This window comes from Eublepharis macularius, chromosome 16 (genome assembly GCF_028583425.1).
Source record: "Eublepharis macularius isolate TG4126 chromosome 16, MPM_Emac_v1.0, whole genome shotgun sequence".
NCBI classification, from domain to species: Eukaryota; Metazoa; Chordata; class Lepidosauria; order Squamata; family Eublepharidae; genus Eublepharis; species Eublepharis macularius.
In genome coordinates this window covers 16412772-16433620 of record NC_072805.1, presented here as the reverse complement: position 1 = coordinate 16433620, position 20849 = coordinate 16412772, and the positions used below count along the sequence as shown (strand labels likewise).

At 52.9% G+C, this 20849-nt stretch overlaps 2 protein-coding genes across 2 annotated transcripts in view; both read left to right on the top strand.

Moving 5' to 3' along the window:
- FHOD1 (formin homology 2 domain containing 1) overlaps positions 1-20849 on the top strand; it is a 274420-nt gene that overhangs the window by 102620 nt on the left and 150951 nt on the right. The gene's annotated exons all lie outside the window — the stretch shown is intronic.
- Positions 14934-20849, top strand: part of HSD11B2 (hydroxysteroid 11-beta dehydrogenase 2) — a 64535-nt gene continuing 58619 nt past the window's right edge. Inside the window, exon 1 of the mRNA XM_055000392.1 lies at positions 14934-15293. Within this exon, the coding sequence (XP_054856367.1) occupies positions 15029-15293 (265 nt within the window). The 5' untranslated portion in view covers positions 14934-15028. The remainder of the gene's footprint in view (positions 15294-20849) is intronic.

The window sequence follows — 20849 nt, the reverse complement described above, 5'->3', positions numbered from 1 at the left end:
CCACGAGTGTTCTCCGGTGGTCTTAATCCGCTGGACCAGATCCAAAATCTCCTTTCCGTTGTGGGACACAACCAAAGCAGTGGTATCCCCGTCCCTCTGGATGCTCTGGAGGGTGCGGTGGAGCTGCGGGTGGGCCAGGAGCTCGTGGATTAGTTCCAGGCCGATGCCAAGGGAGGCAGGCTTCACATAACGATAGATGGAGGGTGCCACCAGGATCTCTTCTTGGGTCCAGACCGGTACCATGTAGGTGAAGTCGCAGGCTGCCACCGAAGACAGGTTGCAAAAGCAGCGGTTGACTCCCGGGATCACGGGCTTAAGCTGGAACGAGTTCAGGATCACAAAGTCGCAGGCCGTTCGCACGCAGGCACATCCTTTTCCAATGTAGACCACCGCGGAGCTGTTCTCCCGGATGACCTCGAAAGGGCACTCATTGAGGGCGTCGACTTGCGGGGCTACACAGGGATGATGCGGTGCAAAGGCTTGATCTTGGCAAATGAAGCCGGTCTGGTCTCGATGCTGGCACCCTTGGAGGCTGACGAGCTGCCATCCGGTCGGGGTGAAGCGGGCCCAATGGTCGGGGTGTCTGGCATAGAGGACCTCGGTGTCGCTGACTTGGAGTCCCAGAGGCACGACTGGATACACGTGGAATGACTCGTGCGCACTGGCCGTTAATAAAAATAATTTAAGCTCCTGGGTGGTCGGTGAGAATGAGGAATTTACGAGAGACCACCAGGATTCAAGCTCCAGTTCTATGGGTGACAATTTGGGCATAATCAATCTTTTAATTTCCAGGGGCAAGTGCCCGTCCGTGGCTTGCCGAATTAGCCCCATGGCCACAGCCTGATTTAATTGTTGGGCTTGCATACATGCCATGGCTATTGACATGTTGCGTTCCAAAGACTGTGTCCCTTTGAGCAGCAGAGAAAAATCTCTTTCAATTTGACTCTCCCAGTTAACTAAAATGGAGCTGATCTCGTGTTGCCCATTTGAAATGGAATTTAGGGACTGCACCACCGGTTTACCTAAGTCGGAGATGCTAGTCGTGACATGGGCAAACTTATTAGCGAGAGTCTCAATGTTGACCGAATCCATGATTGCTAAGCCTCCGGCTGCAGGAGCAGTCCAGTCGGCAATGCTTCGTCTGGCACGCGAGAGAGAGGGGGAGGGATCTATCCACAGTTGTAGCCATGCATTCCAACCCTTGCTACCGGCCTCCAGATAGGGAGCGCACTGCGGCAGCCTCTGGGTTATATTTAACTCAGCTAAGTCTATGCGGATCTCTTTTAAAGACATTTGCGGGCGGACTAGAACTCTCTCTCGAATGTCAGTCTTCAAAACATGGGAGCCCACTATATGCGTGCCGCCTTGGCTTAATTGCTTATTGCTAGCAATCAAAGGGTCAATTTGGATGGTGTGGGTCTCCTGGGTCCGGATCAGCAGGGAATAATTGCCTGGTTCGTGAGTCAAATTTACAAAGAGCAGCCCAAGCCGGTGAAATTTCTCTACTAGGGGCTTGGTTTGGCATTCGGGCGTCTGTTGAACCAGAATCCAATCGGGTGGGCCATGTTTGGCTAGGTCTTCCTCTTTTACAATCCAGGTCAGGTTCTCCCAGCGTTCTATAGCAAAGGAGAGAACTGCGCCTGAAGGGGGCGTGATAGTGACCGATGCAGATTCAGTGGCAGTGGTGCCTAGTAGGATGGTCATTCTAAAGGGGTCTCCTGCCTTCCATACTGCGGCCGACACTAAAATAACTTCACAGTATGGTCCGAGAGCCTCAGTGACAAATGGCGAGGTCTCGAAGTTGGCAGGGGTGGTATATTTGTCTACCACCGGGACTGCGGTGGGGGCTGGCCTTATACGGGGAAGAAACATACAAGGAATCGGAGCAAGTGGTGAAACGGTATCCGTAGGCGAGTAACACACTAGTTCTTGGGACATAGTTTTTACTCCCACACATAAAATAACAAGCTCTGGGGGCCGGATCCACTGCTCTTCGCAACTGCGGAAGTTAGTGCGGTCCGTGGGGGTGGTCATATTGCTCTGCTGCACAACTTTGCAGACCATCATTTCATTTCCTGCCAGGGTATTGATACATCTCCAGTGGGGGTAGGGCATTAATTTGGACGGGCGTCCCTCTATTAGGGTGCCTGTCAGCACGAGCAAACACAGAGTAGCCAGGTGCCTCATCTCCTGGCCTTCCTTTTCCTTCCTGGGGAGACCTGCGGATATAAGTACAGGTTCCCTGAGTTTCTTACAGCAAAAATGAATGAAGTAAAGCAGGGAAGAAGAGGGGTGTTTTTCTGCCAGCACTCTTACTGATTGGGGCTCGAACGAGAAGTCCCAGAGCACTAAGCGAGCCTTCCAGCTTGTTGCTCTGGGGAGCTCCTGTGCGAAGGTTTCTTTCTCAGGCATGTATATTTCAGGGGGGACGTCTTTACGTCGAGCAAGGGTCGGCTGTGCGTTAGGCGGGATTATGCAAACTCGCCCCAGGGGTCCCTGGGTGCCTGGACTATGTGGCCTTCAGGTGCCCCTTGCTTGGCGGCGGGCTGCTTTTATTTTGCGGGCTGTGCGCTATCAGTCCGGCTTGGCCTGGCCTTGCCGTTTTAAAAAGAAAAAAAACTAAAGAGCGGTTTCCATTAACTATAAGGGTTGCTGCAGACGGGGGCCCTCGCTTTAATTTCCTAAAAATGGGCTTTCGTCATATGTTTGCAGGACTAGCAATTTTTGGAGGGACTCCCTCGGGAGGCCCCATTTTCTGGTTTAAAAAAAAAAAGGTACACCGGGCAAAAAGAAAAATACACTGAGCAAGAAAAGTATAAGGAGCAAGAAGCATACGGGTGTGGGGTGCTTTTGGGTTGCCCCCACTTGGAAGGCCTGGCAGGGCTTCACTATAACTTCAATATGTCTCCCCCCCTTCTTTTCCCTTATACGGTACGGGCAAGGGAAAAGATTACGTGGGGCGGGCGGCTGCTGGCGGAAAGGGCCGAAATGGGGCCGAAGGCGCTCGGCGGCGTTTATCGAAAAGCGGCGGAGGCGGCCGAGATCTGCCGGCGCCACTGGGTCTGGGTTATTCGGGGGTCATCTTGGCGCGGGGGATCCTGGCTATGTAAATGAGGTACGCTGCCCTTTGTGCGTGGCGAACGCACCCCAATAACATATTCCAGAGGGCACATATTTACAAAATACTGGCGGGTCTTTTACCTTTGCACTAAAGCGTACTGACTGGTGGCGCCGTATAGCAACTCACCATGACGAATATGAACATTAGTAAAAGAGGGATGTTGGGCTATCTGGGGGTCCTTTTCCAGGGGAGGCACGGCCCTCAAAGCCAAAGCCGACCATCATGCGAAAGCGTGGGTCTGGCAGGTGAGACCCCGAATCTACGTAGATGCGGGATCTTCACCAGCACGGCGAGTGAAATGTTTTCAAATACAGAGATCACCTTTATTGGTGTGTCTCCAATATTGGAAATGCATTCACTCTTGGGCTAAAGCCTCTCCAACCACTTTCACACACAGCAAATCTCTTTTGCCTGTGCAATTTTTTTCCGAACATGCGGCTTAAAATCCAATTAAGAATCACTTTCGGTGGTGGTCCTATTTGGCTTTGATTGCCGTGTCTTCTCCTAAGGGTCCCAACTGTGGGGCCCGCCTAATGAAGTGAAAGAATAGAACTGGAAAAACTTTTAACATTTACACCGATATCTACATATTCTATTGTTTCTTTTATTCTAAAGCTACAAAAGTCTGATCTAAGGGGACACACGGTATCTCTGGCCCAGGGTGGAGTGATATCTGGCGAATCACTGGGCAGAGGGGGGCTGGGCTGGTGGTGGTTCCCCCAGGGTCATACACAGGGGGGGGCGGTTTGCAGCGGCTTCCCTTTCCATTCTTTTAATTGAGAGGCATGAAAGTATTTTAGCCACGTTCCTCCTGTCTTTCTTTGGATGGCTACCTGATAGACAGCTGGGGAGACTCTTTTTGTGATAGGGACTGGGCCTTGCCATTTGGCTGCTAGTGAATGCGCCTTTTGCGAAAACTTCCTGTACAGAACGAGCTGTCCTTCCTCCCACTGCCTGGGGTTCCTGACCCATCCTAATTTGCGGTCCATATCTTTCTGAGCTGTGCCCAACTTCTGGGCCACTTGCATGTGGACGGCGTGTATGGATGAGAGCAGGTCTTGGACCCAAGCGTCATTAATCACTACGGGCTGCATATCGGAAGGGAGCTGCGTATCTAGCCAGAAGGCTTCCGGGAGCTGCATTCTTCGCCCTGTCATAACCATATGGGGTGTTAGCCCGTGAACTGCGGTAGTGCCTCTAATGGCCATTAGGATTATGGGGAGTTTTTCATCCCAGTCTCTCCCGGAGGAGCGAACCATTTTGCGGAGAGCCTCCTTGAGGGTCCGGTTGGTTCTTTCTATGGCGCCCGAAGCTTGAGGGTGGCCGGCTATGTGGAACCGTTGCTGGATGCCTAGTGCTTTACAAAGCTCCTGTGTAACTTCTCCGATAAAGTGTGAGCCTAAATCGGAGTCCATGACTCTCACAATGCCCCATCTTGAAAAGACATTGTTGAACAGTAGTTTGGCGGTGGTGGCTGCATTGTTGCGCTTGCACGGAAACGCTTCGACCCATTTGCTAAAGGGGTCAATGACAGTGAGACAGTAGCGATTGCCGCGAGCAGTGGGGGGAAGGGGGCCGATAAAGTCAATCTGTATGCGAGCCCAGGGTCCGTCAATTCTCTGATGCTGGAGGGGAGCTCTAGGTCCGGTGGGGTCTGCATTAACCATAGCGCAGGACAGACAGTTGTCTACCCATTGCGCTACTTCGGTGCGCATGCCAGGCCACCAACCAACCTCTTTTACCCTTTCCAGAGTCAGATCCTTGCCTCGGTGTCCCTGCTCGTGGACAAACTGAATTAAGTCAGCCCTAACTTCCAATGGCACTACCCAATGGCGTTCGCCGGCTGCATCTACTGCCCAAACTACGTCTTCCTCTTCTCTGATCATGAGTCTCCCTGTCTGATCCCTTCCTGCGGCTAGGAGGTCAGTTATTTCTGGGTCAGATAGTTGCAGTCGTGCTAGGTCTAGTGTTCCTGCGGTTCCCTGGGCTTGGCTGCGGGCTTGTGCCCGAGTGGTGACAGGGCGGAGGGGACAGTCGGTGGCTGATTCCGGTAGGGGAGCATTTTCGGTGGCGGCTGCCTTGGCTGCAAGGTCTGCCTGGTCATTCCAGTAAGCGGTCTCTGAATTTGTCTTCTGGTGTCCCTTGACATGGGTCACCTGTGTTGGGCCTGAGCGGGACTGGAGGAGTGCTGCTACCTGCTGCCATAGCTGTAGGTGGGCTACGGGTTTCCCATCGCTGGCTCTCCACCCCTGATTCTGCCACACCGGGAGCCAGACCGTGGCGGCTTTGGCCGTCCAATCCGAATCTGTGTAAATGGCAAGTGGGCTTTCTGGGGGCTCAAACTCAAGCACTGCCAGAAGCGCTTGCACCTCAGCCGCTTGGCTGGAATGGGGGCGGGCTGGACCTTTGAGGGTATGGGCGTCGCTCACTCGCACGGCGCCGTAGCCTGTCCGAGGGGAGCCTCCAACGTGAAAGGAGGAGCCGTCACAGAACCAACATGTGAAGCCGTTCTGTCGGGCTTCCTCTAGCGGGACTCCCCAAGTAACTGGCCAGACAACCTGTGGTGGCGGGTCCAGGGGGCACTCGTGCTCGGTCCCGGTTACCAATAGGCCATAGGGGGCTGGTGGCTCAGTGGTTTCCTTTTTGAATTCTACTCCGCGGTTGACCAGGGCCAGGGTCCACTGTGCTATGCGGGCGTTTGAAACTTGTCCGTCTTGTATTTTTCCCGACAGGATATATTTGAGAGGCGTGTGGGTAGTTTGAACTATTGTGCGGGAGCCTCCTATGATAAATTCCCAATGGGTCAGACTCCAAACTAGAGCAAGGCATGTCTTCTCGCAGGGGCTGAACTTAGTTTCTACTGCGGTTAGGTTGCGAGAGGCATAGGCTACTACTCTAGCGGTCCCCGCTTGCTGCTGGGTGAGCGTGGCTCCTATGCTCTTGTCTGATACTGCTAACTGGATAAAGAATGGCTGAGTTACATCTGGATGGGCTAGGGCCGGGGCTGCGGCCAGGCTGCGCTTTAGCTCGGCTAAGGCTGTCTGTTGCTCCGGTCCCCACTCCCAGGGAGTATTCTTCTTGAGGAGAGCATAAAGGGGGCGAGCTTTGTCCGCGAAGGACTCGATGAAGTCTCGGGAAAAGTTGAAAGTTCCTAGAAGGGCTCTGAGGGAGGGGACATCGGTGGGTGCAGGCAGCTTGGAAATGACCTCCATTCGCTGGGCGTCCGGGGTGCGACCCTCGGGTCCCAGGGTCAGACCCAGGTACTTGACGCTGGTCTGAACCAATTGGGCCTTTTCCCTGCTTGCCTTGAACCCAGTCTCTCGGAGGAGTTCCAGGACTTCCCTGGTGATTTGGCGGGCTAATTCTTCTGTGGGGGCGTGGACTAAAATGTCATCCACGTAGCTCAGTACATGGGGCCTCGAGGAGGGTTGGAGGCGTTCCCACATCTGAACTACATGGGCATGACAAATGCTGGGGCTGGAGTGGAATCCCTGGGGGGTCCGCTTGAATGCGTATTGCTGGCCGCGGAAAGTGAACGCGAACTTGTACCAGCAAGACTCATGCAACCGGATGGAATGGAAAGCATTGGCCAGGTCTATGACCGAGTAGAACCGTGACCCAGCGGCAATGGCCGTTAGGATCTCATTGTACTTGGCCACAACCGGGGCAACTGGAGGGGTGGTGGCATTCAGGGCACGGAAGTCGACCGTCATTCTCCAGGTCACTCCATCTGCTTTCAGAACTGGCCACAATGGGGCGTTGCAGATGGACTGCATCGGGAGTATGACGTCCCACTCAAGGAGTCCTTCTATAGTCTTGGCTATCCCTGCCTCAGCTTCCGCTGGGTACTTGTACTGTCTTTGGGGAGGGGGGTCCTTTCCTTCAATCAGGACGCAGGCGCCCTTCACTATCCCACACTCGGCCTTGTCTGTCACCCACACTTCGGGAAAGTCCTGAACCCAGGGGTCTCCTGTGATGGGGGCGAGAGGAAGGGGGGCCTTGAGGGCTGCGCATCGATGGACCGCATTAACAAAGTCTGGGCCTCCCGGGATGCGCCACAGGAGCCCGTTCGCTAAGTCAATGGTCAGTCCCTCGGCACGGAAAAATGGCATGCCCAAAAGTCCATCGTCTTCTCCCCGGTTTGCGCACGCCGAAATCCGGGTGGCCAGGCGCCCAACGGAGAGGGGGATATCCTGCCAGACTGGGGATTCCTGCATGCCGCCTCCAAAACCGGCGAGCTGCATGGTTGTGGGGGTCTGGGTGCCCTTTGCAACTAAGGTGGGCCGGAGTATATTAAGAGAAGCTCCGGTGTCTATAAGGAGAGTGGCAGGCTTCTTCTTTTCCCCGGGAGTCCCGATCCCTGCCTTCACTGTCGGTCTCCCCCATGTGTCCGGCTTTAGTTTGGCAACTATGCCCACGGAAGGAGACTGGGACTCGGGGCAACCCTATGCTGATCCTGCACCCTGATCGGTGGAAGCGGCGCTTCCTCTAAAGGGGTTGTTGGGGCTCGGGCGTTCCCGGACCGCAGCTATCGGGGGACTCGAGAAGGGAGGGTCTGGCGGCAAAGGGGGCGCCGACGGAGGTACTGGGGGCTGCTGCTGGTCTTCCCATTCCATGATCGCCTTCATTAGAACGGACGTGGGCTTTCCGTCGAAGAGCTCCATGTTCGCTCCAAGGTTTTTGAGGCGCATCCAAAGTTCCCAACGGAGGGAGTCCCTGGACTGGGGCGTGCTGCCTCGGTCCCGGTAGCCCTCGTGTTCGCCCTGCGATGCTCCCCAAGCATTAGACTGATCTGGAGGCGGGTAGACCTGATGGTGGTACGGGTGCGATGCTCGCGAGTGAGAAGGGGCTATGGGTGCATCCTGTAGTCGGGGCTCGTGGGGTCCCTGCTGGGAGGAGGAACTGTAACTCGGGGTAGGCGCAAAGGAAACTCCCGGGCGGTAGTCCCTCGGTCCTCTTCCCCGGTTAAAGCTACTGCTCCTTCCCCTCAGGATTCCTCCCCTTGCCTCCGGATACGGGCTGCGTCCCTGTGGTCGGTACTGAGAGTGGGGGCCATGATTGGCATAGGTAACCGCGCTAATCGGCTCGCTTTCCTTCCTACGAGAGGCTGGGGACTTCACATGGCGGATGGCGCCGGTCTCTCGCAACAGGCCAGCAATGCTCCTGATGCGGGATTCCAGCTCTCCCCATGTAATGCTCCCGGGCTCTACTCCTGCTAGGGCTAGGCGAGTGGTGCTGTTGAGTCCATCTATGACTGCTCTCCTGAACTCTAAGTCGTCGAAGTCCGGCATGTCACTTAAATCTAAATCTACCTCGTCTGCTAGTTCGGCTAGGAGTTGTTTCCTGGCTAAATATGCCTCTGGATCCTCTCCGGGTTTTTGAGATTCGGCAATATATAGGGCCTTTAAACTCTTGGTGGGCCACAGGAAGGCGCACAACTCTTTCATGGCACCATACTGACTGCGAGTGGCTAGTCTCCGGTTGGAAATATATGCGTTAAGAGAGGTGACTATTTCGGGGCTGGCACAATGGCGAGCCAGCTGAGCTACATCGGAGCCACTGGCAGAGGGCTGGGACATGGTCACGTGTGCAAACCATTGTATAGCTGAATCTCGGTTCAGGGGTCCCATGCGGTCCGCTATGGCTTGGAGCTCATCGGGCCTCCAATTGCGGGTTTCCTTAACTATTCGGTCTGTCTTCCGGCCATCATCGTCTGTGGTGACAATTTCTTTGGTAGCTATCGGATGGAGGGGCTGTGGAGCCTCCTCGGGCGGGGATGAAGGAGGTGACCAGCTGTCGGTACTACCTTCGGGGAGGGCCAAGAGGGCTGCGGGATGCACGGCGGAAATTACGGCCTGCTGCATTCCCAGGTGCTGTTTTAGGGCCTCTAGCTCCCTCTTACAAGCAGAGTGGTCTGCTGCGGCTATCTTTGCGACTTTCTGCTCTGCCATGAACTGGGCAGCATGGGTTAATTTTGCAATTTTCTCCTGACCTTCAATTACTGCGTGCTCAGCCATAGCAGCACGAGCGGTGGCTACTTCAGCCTTGTGCTGGGCGTCCTGGAGGGCAGCGGCTAGTCCCTGCTTCTCCAGCATGAAGTTAACGCGTTCTGAACGCCACTCGGCTGCTTTTTCCTCATGTTCCTTCTTTTCTCCCCTTAGCTTTTCTATCTCCTGTTCCTGTTCTTCCTGAGCTATCTGTAGCTTATTAATTAGGGACACGCTGTCCTGTAGGGCGGTGAAAAGTGCCCAGGCTCCATACCTATCCTTCTTACTTGACCTAGGTTTCTCTTTTTCGCAAAAATCTTGGAAGGCGCTTCTAACTATCTGGAGTGGGTCGGGTCCCTTGAAGGAACCGGCTTCCCAAGGGCAATCTCCCTTCTTCACTAGCCACTTCTCCAGGCGGGGCACGGTGGGGGCTGCCCGGTACATTTTCCTTTTTAGCTTAAGGCTGATCTCGGGGGAGGTTAAAGAGTGGATCAGCGACAACCAGGGGTGGGGCGATTAAAGCTGCTCAAGGGTTTTAACAACTTCTTCCTCTCTATGTCCCTTTTGGGAGGTTTATCCTTCCCTCAGGTCCTCAAGGGTTTTTACCAGGGGTTTTTAAGGTTCTACTTTTAGGGTTCACAAGGGTATTTTTAAGGGTTCTACACTCGGCTCTTCTCCACCGGGGGAGAAGGAAAAATTCCTATTCCCGTTTCAAGCTTGCCTACAAGCCACGGGACCAGGAAAAGTTTACTGGCTCAGAGGGTGCTCCCAAGCTCTCTAAGCCCAAGAACCAAAAACGCTCAGTGCTTCCAAGCCTCTGCTCAGAAGCTAAAGCTCAGGGGTCTCCCAAGCCTCTACTCGGAAAACCAAAGCTCAGGGGTCTCCCAAGCCTATGCGCTCAGAAAACCGAAAAGTGTTCCCAAGCCTCTGCCCGGAAACTGCAACTAATGGGGTCTCCTAAGCCTCTGCTTAGACAACCAGAAATGCTCCCAAGCCTATACTCAGGAACTGAAGTGCTTCCAAGCCTCTGCTCAGAAGCCAAAATGCTCTCAAGCTCTCTGCCCAAGAACTAAACTCAAAGTGTCCCCAGGCCTCGTGCTCAGAGACAAACGGTTAAACTGTCTCCAAGCCAAAACCAAAAGACTAAAAGCGCTCAAGGACTGCCTCTGCAAGTCCCCAAGCAAAATTGCTCAGGAGTAAAGCCCACTGTACTCCCAAGCGAGGTGCGCTCAAGAGTTCTAACAACTCCCAAGCAGAAGTGTGCCCAAGAGTCCCACTGACTCCCAAGCGAGGTGCGCCCACGAGTCTGACTTGCAACTCGCAAGCGGAAAGGCGCCCAAGAGTCTAACTTAAAACTCTTAAGCACGGTGCGGCCGGCTGCCGCGGGGCTTCAGGAACCTGGCTTTAGATTCCCAAAGCTAACTGACCAAATGGACTAACGATCCCTTCACGTTTCCTCCGGAGCGGGGATTGAAGCCTAAGTGCTGGCAGGAACGGGGGTTTGGACGGACTTAGGAGAGACGGGGGAGGGCGGAAGAGAGTTTTATATGTGCTGCTTCAGGATGTATATATAAATCTATAGAGCCTACTTCTGGGATCCCACCCACATAGACGCGTTTAGGCGGCCCGGAAGGTGGCCAGGAACTTCACCAGTTCAGAGGTCCTCACCCACAGTACACCGGTTATAACGGCTGGAGGGCCTCGCGGTGCACCACAAAAGGCAAGTAGTCCAAAGCTGGCTGAAGGAGGAAATGGGGAAAAGCCAACCCACAAGATAGAAATGCTCGCTAGAGCCACACACACTCACACTTTTAATTCCCTGAGCTAAATTGCGCTCTTTACACTGAGGTCTGGAAAATTTTCCTCTAAGTCAGTTCGCTGAAGACACGCGTGTCGACTCACGTGTATTCACACGAACCGGGTTATGCCCGCATTCTCCACCAGTAAACTGTTACCAGAACTGCTCTTTATTATAATGGGGAATTAGCTGCAGCAGTCTGTAACTATTAATATTAATATTAAGCGAGGATCATAACCTATGTTTACGGAGGTCCCGATCCCAGACACTCTAGTGAAAAAGAGGCAGACAAGGAGTAAGGTCCAAACACGTGTATTGAGTGTAGCGTAAGCCTAGCTTGCACAATCATACAAAGAACATACAAGGTCTAAGAAATACAGAGTAGGAAATACAGAGACGTTCGCATTAGCTGGTTCCCAACGATGATAAGGGAAATACTCACAATCCTGGAGCGAAGCAGAGACACGGCAGCGAGGGTGGCCCAATGCCAGCACTGGGACCACAGACGGACAGCAAGGAGGTCTGGATAGGGAATGGCCGAGGCACCGAGTGGTCTGAGAGACCAGCTTAAATACCCCAAAACGTACCCTGGGGCTGGTGCTTTACTTGGTGGTTCTCACAGTTTAAAACAAAGGGTCTAATGGGTCACTGAATGGCTTGGATGGGCCACTTTGGTAATCAGATTGTGATAAGTGACATCTCAGGAAGAGGGGACAAAAGAGGGAGGGGGAAATCCAAGTGGGCTGAAAGGATGTTCCAGCGGACAGGGCTTGTCCTGATGTCATCAGCTCTGGAATGCGGAGGTTTCTTTGAGATGCATTCTTTAAGTGCTTGGGATGGTCGGCACTTAGTTCCTTCTCCGGGGCGGCTCCTAAGATATGCAGAGCGGGGCGAGGGGCTCTCGCTGCGGACGTGGTGTGCCCGCTTCGCCGAAATGGCTTCTCAAAGCAGTCTTCTTCCCAGGGTCTTCTGGCTGCCTGAGAACATGGATGCCGGCTGGGCATAGCTGGGGCTGGATAGCAGGCTGCCCGGTAGCGAGGGCAAGCTCGGCGACCGGCTCGCGGGAGGCTCCAGGCGGGAACTGACCAGGGAGCGCCTAGCCAGGCTCGCTGGAGGTTTCCCCGGCAGGCGCCCGGCTGCTAGCAGCGGCTTGGGCCCATATGAGGCAGGCTTCCATGGAGGCAGGGGGAACAACACTTTAAAACACAGTCCAAAGCAGGGAACAGGCACGGTCCGTGGCAGATGGCAGTGCAGGCACGGGGCACACTTGTAACAGAGTCCAAACGCACACAGGGAATTCCAGATATAGGCCAGGGCAGGGCTTGCCCAGGAAGAGAGTCCTTTTTGTGCAGTCAACCAAACATGGAGTCAGTAAACTACACAGTCTATTGCAGCAGCAAGGTAATTGACACGCAGGCAGGAAACTGACACATGTATCAGAGCACACACGTGCAAAGCAGTCTTTGGTGCAGCAGTAAAACAGTAATGCAGGAAACTTTAACACAGTTCATAGCAGGCTTCAAAGCAGGGGAGGGGGCCTACTTGGCAACACTACTGTCCCTATCTGGCACCATGAATTTCTCTAGGGTTCACTGTTCTCAGAGTAATGACATACCCTTCGGAGACAATCTTAACCTCCTGCAGAAGTTCTCGCAATCCCTTACTGCAAGCTTGGAATGAAGCACAGACCTTCTCTTCGAACTCATTGTCCAGGTGCTCAATATGATAAAAGAAAAAAAATTAAGTTGTGTATCAGTGTTTTCACAAAGGATGCTCAAAAGAGAGCCAGTTTGGCGTAGTGGTTAAGAGTGGCAGGACTCGCCCCTCTCCAGTCACTGCCCCCAAATATCCAGGAATTTTCCAAACTGCTGCAATCAAATTAAAACATACATAATTAAAGTCACATTTTAAAACAAAACAAACAGCAGCAACAGTGACACATCATTAAAACAAAACTGGAGCTAAGAAGCGTACAAAGACATACAACAATGAAAACACTGGGCAGGAAGGAGGGATCATTGAGGGAATGCCGAACAAAACAAAGAAATCTTCAGCTGCTGGCAGAAGATGGCAACAGAATGGGACAAATGAATCTCCTTGGCAAGAGAGCGCAGGAGTTTGGGTGCCATGACCAAGAAGGCCCTGTCCTGGATTGCCACCCGCCTAATCTCAGAAGGCAGGGGCACCTGGAAGTGCCTTCGAAAACGACCGTAGCAGTAACCTTGGTTTCAGACTGGGTTTTCCCTGGAATTCAGACAGGAATGTTGCTTGGTTTTCCTTGAAACAAACTGCAGCTTTCTGCCACAAACACCTCTCAAGCAGAAATCTTTTTTCATGCTGTTCACTCATGTCCTACCCCCGCCCCCCCATCCACTGATGCCATAATTCCTTTCGCTGCCTCCAGTTGCATGTCAGCTTTTTACAATTAAAGAGCCAAACTACATCAAATAAAGCAATCAACAAAGAGCCAGTATAAGGGAGTGTATTTGCATAACTGAAAATATACAAATTAACATGACTGATATTTGACGTGTTGATTAAGAATCTGTAAGGTTTCTGCAGCTCAAATACTGGTTGTTGCTTGGACTTTATTAGGAAGTGGCGCACACAAGGCGTCACCATAAGTAATAAACATACACAATGCATGACTGCTTTAGCATACTAGCATAAATGTGTGCATAGTTTGCGCTTGGATTCCTGGCAACCGTTCACCTCTATCTTTTTCCTTTCTGGAAAGCATTTCTAAGAAGCCCTTTAGTCCCACATAATATTTACCTGCCATTCCTTTCACGTACTGGTTATTCCAGCTCCCTACCCGCCTCTCCAGTACCCCTTAACTTAAAAGGTTTGTTTTTCTTTTTTTTAAGAGCCATATTTGGTTCCACAATGAGCCATATTTGACTGTGGAGCCGTAAGTTGCAGACCCCTGGCTTATGATGAGTCTCTCTTTGCGACACAACTGCACAACCTGCTGGGCAGTCAAGGAATAGCTCTCTCATGGTTCCCCTTGCTTCTGTGATGGAGTAATCTGGGGGCCATTGCGCCTAATGAAGGCAGGTAGGCAGTAGAGAGACATTTAGAATGGCAGGGAAGCTCCTCTAGGTTGAGCTCTTACTCGGCTCTGTAAGTAGAGGAAGTGAAGGATCAGCAGGTCATTTCAGAATTGGGGATGTCCAGAAGTCAGGGCTGCCCACCTCCAGGTGGTAGCTGGAATGCCTCTGGAATTACAACGGCTCCCCAGGCTACAGCGATCGGTTCCCCAGGAGAAAATGGCTACTTCGGAGGGTGCATTCTGTAGTATACCACAGAGTCTAGGAGAAACTGAACTCTGTCCTCAGGTACCACCCCTAAATCTCCAGGAATTTCCTACGTCATAGTTGGCAACCCTAGTTCCAGGTGTCTCAGGAGCCCTCCGGCATCCCTTCTCCTCTGCCTCTGAGACTGTTGTGCCGTCTTTGGCCACCTTGCAGGCCCCTGCCTTTGTTTTTTCCTCTTCCTTTGGGGGGCAAACGAAACAGCCCCAGCACCAACTAGGCTGCAGATTCCTGGAGAAGGCAACTTCTCTGAGCTGAAAGCAAAGCCTGCCCTGCTCAGCCTTTCCAGGCAGCTCTTGAGCGAGAGGCTGGGGCAGTACCGGGCCTCTGCCGGTTGCCTCCCTCTCTGGCCCACCGGGGCCAGGCGAGCCGGCTGTGGCTGCCACATGAAAGAGGGAGCGAGGCCGGGGAGGAGGGGAGGCGCAGCTGGAGGCAGGCGGGGAAGGGAATGGGCCCCCAGCCCCTCGCAGGGCAGCCGGCACTTCTCTCCCGACGTGGCTCAGCAGCCACCCTGGGGCAACACAGCCTGCGAGTCTCGAATGTGTGCTTGTGCTCGAGCGTGAGTGTGTGTGTGTGTGTGGTGCGCCTCACTCCAAGTGAGCCTTGAACTTCTCCCATTGGCAGGGCAGGGGCAGCTCCTCCCCTTTTCCCACTGCCTGCTCTTTTATAAATCATGTGCCGCTTCCTTTCTCCCAGTCCCGCAGATGCACACTTTGGGCACCTCTGGCCGGGCCCTCTCCTGCCTCTCTCCCCTCTGCTCCGCACGCCCCGGCTCCCCTGGCCTGGCCCCCTCCCTCCCTCCCATGCCATGGAGCTGGGCTGGGCGTGCAGCTCCTCTCTCTGGCTGTGCCTCCTCTGCTGCCTCCTGCACAGGCTCCTGCGCTGTGACCTGTTGCTGACTCCTGCCCTGCTGCTGCCTGTGGGGCTTGCGGTCCTCCTCCAGGCTGTCAGCCACAGCTTCCTGCCCCTGCCCCTCAGCGCCGCCCTCACTGGCACCGCCTGCTGGCTCCTCTGGGGAGGGGCCGCACGCAGCAAGAGGATCCCTGCCGCGGGGAAAGCCGTGCTCATTACAGGTGAGTCCGGCCAGCAGCCAGGCAGGGCAACGCTCCGCCGCCTACCATCCCCCTGCAGTTAATATTTAATGGACTGGCAGGGCCGAGTTCTTGGAGAGCCCAACAAGGGCCAGAGAGGGAAAGCGACCCGAGAGCGCTTGCTGGGCTGCACAGCAGGAAGCAATGGGGGGGGGGGGGTTGACTTTGCACATCTGTACTTGCAAGGATTGTGTGTGGCGTGGATTCTTGGATCACTGTGTTCGGGGCCAAGGAAGTGTCCCTCTCTCCCCGTGTATCACATTAGCTGGTGGGGCAGTGGCTGGTCTCCCCTTGCGGGATGCGCTTCCGCTGTCTGTCTGGAGCCCTCTGAACGAGGCTGGGCAGGCCTGTTTTTGCAGCTCGTCTGTCTACTTGCATTTCTCTGTAGTCTGACTCTTGCAGGCCATTTGGTGGGGGGGAGTGAGGGGGGGTTGGACCCAGTGGCCTCCGGGGTCCTTTAAGGCAGAGATGAGGAATCTGGAGGCCCCTGGGTCAGATTGTTTCCTGGGGCGATTTCATCTAGCCCTTGCTAACCTGAGCACAGTTTTGCAACATCTTGTTTGAAAGTTTGCTTGCAGGTGACTGTTAAAAAAAAGTTTCCCTGCTTTTTGTCACATTTTTCCCCTGTACGTAATGCTCTTGTGTGCTCTGTAAGTGTGATGCTCTGATTGCGACAAAAGTTTATGATAGAATGTGAGTGTATATGTGTGCGTGGGGGGTCAGTTAGGGCACCAAAACAGGCTTCTGCCCCAGGCCACTGTCTGGAGAATAATGTGACCCCCCCACCCCCTACAGCCAATCACCATTCTTGTGATAAGAGCTTCACAAAGGGCTTGAGATATCATCAGCAACCACAGCCCGTGCCCAAGTTTGAGTCATCAGGGGATAACCTTTTCTTGCAGTGGTGAATCTCTGGAATTTGCACAGGTAGCAGAGGTGGGGAAACCTGTATTTCGCCTCAACGGAGAACAGCGGGCACAGCAGTCCCTCTGTCAACCTTACCCCACCCCAAAGTTCTGTGGGTGTAACTTAGGACCAGCTCTCCCAAATGCCAAAGAGGCCACTGGTTCCACACCTCCCTCCTAGGACATGGGAGATCAAAGATGAGCTGGCCTTCTGATGGATCTGCCCAGGGCTGCAGTCTTAAGCACACTGACTTGAGTGTAAATCCCTTTGTGCTTAGTGGGACTTGCTTCCCAGTAAACTTGTATAGGATTAAAGGCTTTAATGCCGCACTTCTGGTTCAGTAGCAAACGCGAAGGACTCTCCTTTCACTGATAGTAAAGAGTCCAGTAGCACCTTTAAGACTAAACAACTTTATTGTAGCATAAGGTTTTGAGAACCGCAGCTCTCTTCATCAGATGGAACTTTATTGTAGCATAAGCTTTTGAGAACCACAGCTCTCTTCGTCAGATGCATCTTCAGCTTTCGAGAATCACAGCTCTCTTCGTCAGATGCATCGATGCATAAGAGAGGTGTGGTTCTTGAAAGCTGACAATGCATCTGACAAAGAGAGCTGTGGTTTTCTAAAGCTGACGATGCATCTGATGAAGAGAACTGTGGTTCTCGAAAGCTGACGATGCATCTGACGAAGAGAGCTGTGGTTCTCGAAAGCTGACAATGCATCAGACGAAGAGAGCTGTGGTTCTCTTGGTTAATCTTACAGGTGCTACTGGACTCTACTATTTTGCAACAACAGACTAACATGGCTAACTCCTCTGTATCTTTTCACTGAGTCTCTCGACACAAGACATCTTACATGGGGACTCTCAAGTGACTTACTTTCTGTGTGGTCTTATATTCAAGTGTCCTCTGTCTCCCTAGCAATGCATGTGTATCCAAAACGGGAGAACAGGTGTAAGACCTTTCACTTGAGAGTCTCCGTGTAAGATACCTTGTGTAGGGAGAGTCATAGTTAAACTGGACAGAAGGGCTGCCCTAGGAAGGATGAGGCAGAGAAAGAGATGTGGGGAGAGCAGGGGGGCTGAGTTTTGTTGAGAAGATGTAGATATGGGAGCAGGGGAGAAGAGAACTACCTCACATCGGAACACAATTTTCGTGAAAAACAATTTTCAAATTGCTTTTCTGTTGCTACAGCTCCCAAGAATCATAACTGAAAGCAGAAAACATCTGCAGGCCTCTATTTATAAAACGACAGAATAGAAATGATATATTTTGACAACGGGGGTCCAAAGTAACACACTAACACCTGTCCCTCGCCGTAGCTAAGGGCCACAGGGGACAGAGCTCTCCTCCTTTTATACAGGGCTAGCAATGGCGAGGGCCACAGCGGAACCTCCATGTGCAGTGAAAGCCTATCTCTGAGTGCCAGCTGCAGGGGACAAACATGTCCTGCTTTTGAACTACCCGGGAAAAATGTAACATACAGTTAGGTCCAATTTAATCACTGGGGAAAGCACAGAGCTGGGAAACAGGAGGCGAGGGAGATCAAATCATGCCATAGAGAGACCTATATTCAAGCCCAAGAGGCATATAGACACTTCTTCAAACCCAAGGTTAGAGGAGAGCAATCTAAACTCCCCTCTGCCTGGAGCTCAGGGGCGGGGCCACCAGCCATGTGACCATTTTCACCGGGGGCAATTTAAACTTTAAAAAACTCCCCCCTTGTTCTAGCTGACCCAAAGTGACGTCATTGTGCAGTCCTGAGTTCCATCACCTCTTTTCCCAGAAAAAAAGCCCTGTACACCCCTGACCTGACGGGTGGTTTCCCATCGTTTTCTCGAGCTCTGTCAGTTCACATGGTCAGCAGACCAATCATCCGTCTCCTGCCGCCTGCCTGTGTGGTTTCTCACACCGGCAATGCTCAGGGGCATTGTGAGTGACCCCCTTAGGTGCCTGCCCTCTAAGCACTGCTAGAGCAGAAGACTTCCCCGGGAGGTGGTGGGCTCTCCTTCTTTGGAGGTTTTTAAGAAGAGGCTAGATGGCCACCTGACAGCAATGCTGATTCTGTGGACCTGGGCAGGTCATGAGAGGGAGGGCAGAAAGGGTTACATCAGTGCTCGGTTCTCGTGGCCCCATCTTACATGCCCAGGGTAAGGCCGATTGCCACCTTGGGGTCAGGTAGCAATTTTCTCCAGGCCAGTTTGGTTAGGAATCCAGATGGAGTTTTGCCATCTTCTGGGCATAGAGCAGGGGTCACTGGGGGTGTGGGGGGAGGTAGTTGTGAATTTCCTGCAGTGTGAAGGGGGTTGGACTAGATGACCCTAGAGGTACCTTCCAACCCTACGATTCTATGATTATGAAAAGCAACGAGATCATAGAGGACCCTTTCTCCATAGGAGCCCCATCCTAAGGAATACCAAATAAGGTTGGAGAAGGATTCCTATCTGCGTGACCCATCAGCTCACAGCAATATGGCTGAGAAACAGTCTGGACTTTTATTGCGTAGCATTAGGAATGTCGTTCTGGCAGCAAATCAGATGAATGGGGTTGTCAGCCATCTTGTTTGGGCAGGACTCCAGTACCTTTAAAAGCTGCATGGCAGGCAGCTGGGCAACAGGTAGAGCATTCATAGCATTCGAGGTGGAGGAGCAGGGTGGAGTGAAAGTAAGGTGGTAAGGCCGGAATGGATTACAGGAAAGGGAGTAGCTAAAATGGTACCTTCCATCTTCTGCATTGAGCCCCCCAAGAGCTAGTCCTGGTAAGACATTTAAAGTTGCTTTCTCCTCTGGGAGTATGCCTGGTAGACCACAACTGTTGGCCACCCACAGAAGAGCAGCTAGATGCCTTCTGGTCAAGGCCTGGCTTGGGGGGTGCTCGACACTGCGGAAAGAGGCCCATCCATGTTTCTGCACCTGTTGCAAAAAAGTAAAAAGTCCAGTAGCACCTTTAAGACTAACCAACTTTATTGAGGCATAAGCTTTCGAGAACCACAGCTCTCCTTGTCAGATGCCATCTGATTAAGAGAGCTGTGGTTCTCGAAAGCTTATACCTCAATAAAGTTGGTTAGTCTTAAGGACACTACTGGACTTTTTACTTTTTTGCAACTACAGACTAACACAGCAAACTCCTGAATCTGCACCTGTTGGAGGACTGCTGGCAAACAAGTCCCAGGTAGTGGAAGTAGGAAGTAGTGGTTAGAGCACTAAGGAGGTGAACGGTGAGCAAGGGTTGGAGGCAGTGACACCAGTTATGTATCCTTCCTCTTTAGTGTTACCCACACTTTTGGATTCACCTCTATGGGGCGATTATGTCGGCGCTGAGACATTGTCCCTCCCTCTCTTGCAGCATCGTGTCTGGATACTGCTATGTGTGATCCTGTACGGCAAAAGGGATTATGAGTGTTTGGCTAGAGGCAGCAATGGTTAGAGTGGAATGCCTGGTACTTGGCTAAAACAATGACTGCGCTTCCTGTTCTCTTCAATGATATAGGGCCAGTTCTCTGGCAAGGGCATGGCACCAGCTGCTTCGGGAAGCACGTGGAGGAGCATGCCAAAGGACCAGAAGGGTTTTGCTCACTTCCAGCCCACATTGGCTGGGCAGTGATTGGCATCCCCTCCAGGGCCCTCTCTGCTGCCCAGGACGGGATGTGTGTGTCTTGCTTGGGGTAACCCAATACTTGGAAACATCTTTGCGCTGATACTTAGCGGAAGCTGACCTGAATGTGCAGTTGCACAGCAGACAGTTTTCCCCTTTCCTGAGGCTGTGCCCGGACTGGGCAATGGCAGCAATCAAATGCTGAACTGAAACATAACCCTGGCAAAACAGAGGTGCCACTGGAGAAGGGGAAGTCTGAACCACGAACTCCCCCTAAAGGAGCACGTTTGTAGGTGGGGGATGCTGCGGGACCCGGGGTCCTTGTTGGATAAACAGGTGGCCGTGGTGGCCAGGGACATCTTTCACTAGCTCTGGCCCTTCCTGGGCAGGAAAGATCTTTCTGCTGAGATGCATGTCCTGGTAACATCTAGATTAGACTACTGCAATGCACTCTAGGCGGAGCTGACTTTGAAGACTGTCTGGAAGCTACAGCTGGTTACAGAATCGGTGACCAGAATGTTTACTGGAATGGGTTGTGGGGACCAGGGCTTTTTTTCAGCGGGAACGCGGTGGAAGGGAGTTCCGGAACCTCTTGAAAATGGTCACATGGCTGGTGGCCCCGCCCCCTGCTCTCCAGACAGAGGGGAGTTTAGATTGCCCTCTGCACTGCTCCGGCGCGGAGGGCAATCTAAACTCCCCTCTGTCTGGAAATCAGGGGGGGGGGCACCAGCCATGTAACCATTTTCACCGAGGGTGATTTAAACTTTTAAAAACTCCCCCCTTGTTGCAGCTTACCCAAAGTGATGTCATTGGACCTGGGAGCATGCGTGCGCTTTGCACGTGCACATGTGGTACCAGGGGCACCACCCCCCACCACTGGCAACCCACTGAGTTCCACCACCTCTTTTCCTAGAAAAAAAGCCCTGGTAGGGACCATATCACTCCAATCTTGGCTCAACTACCTGTACTCCCCATCAGTTTCCAGGCCCAATTCAATGTACTGGTTTGACTTTTAAAGCCCTATACAGTTTAGGGCAGTAC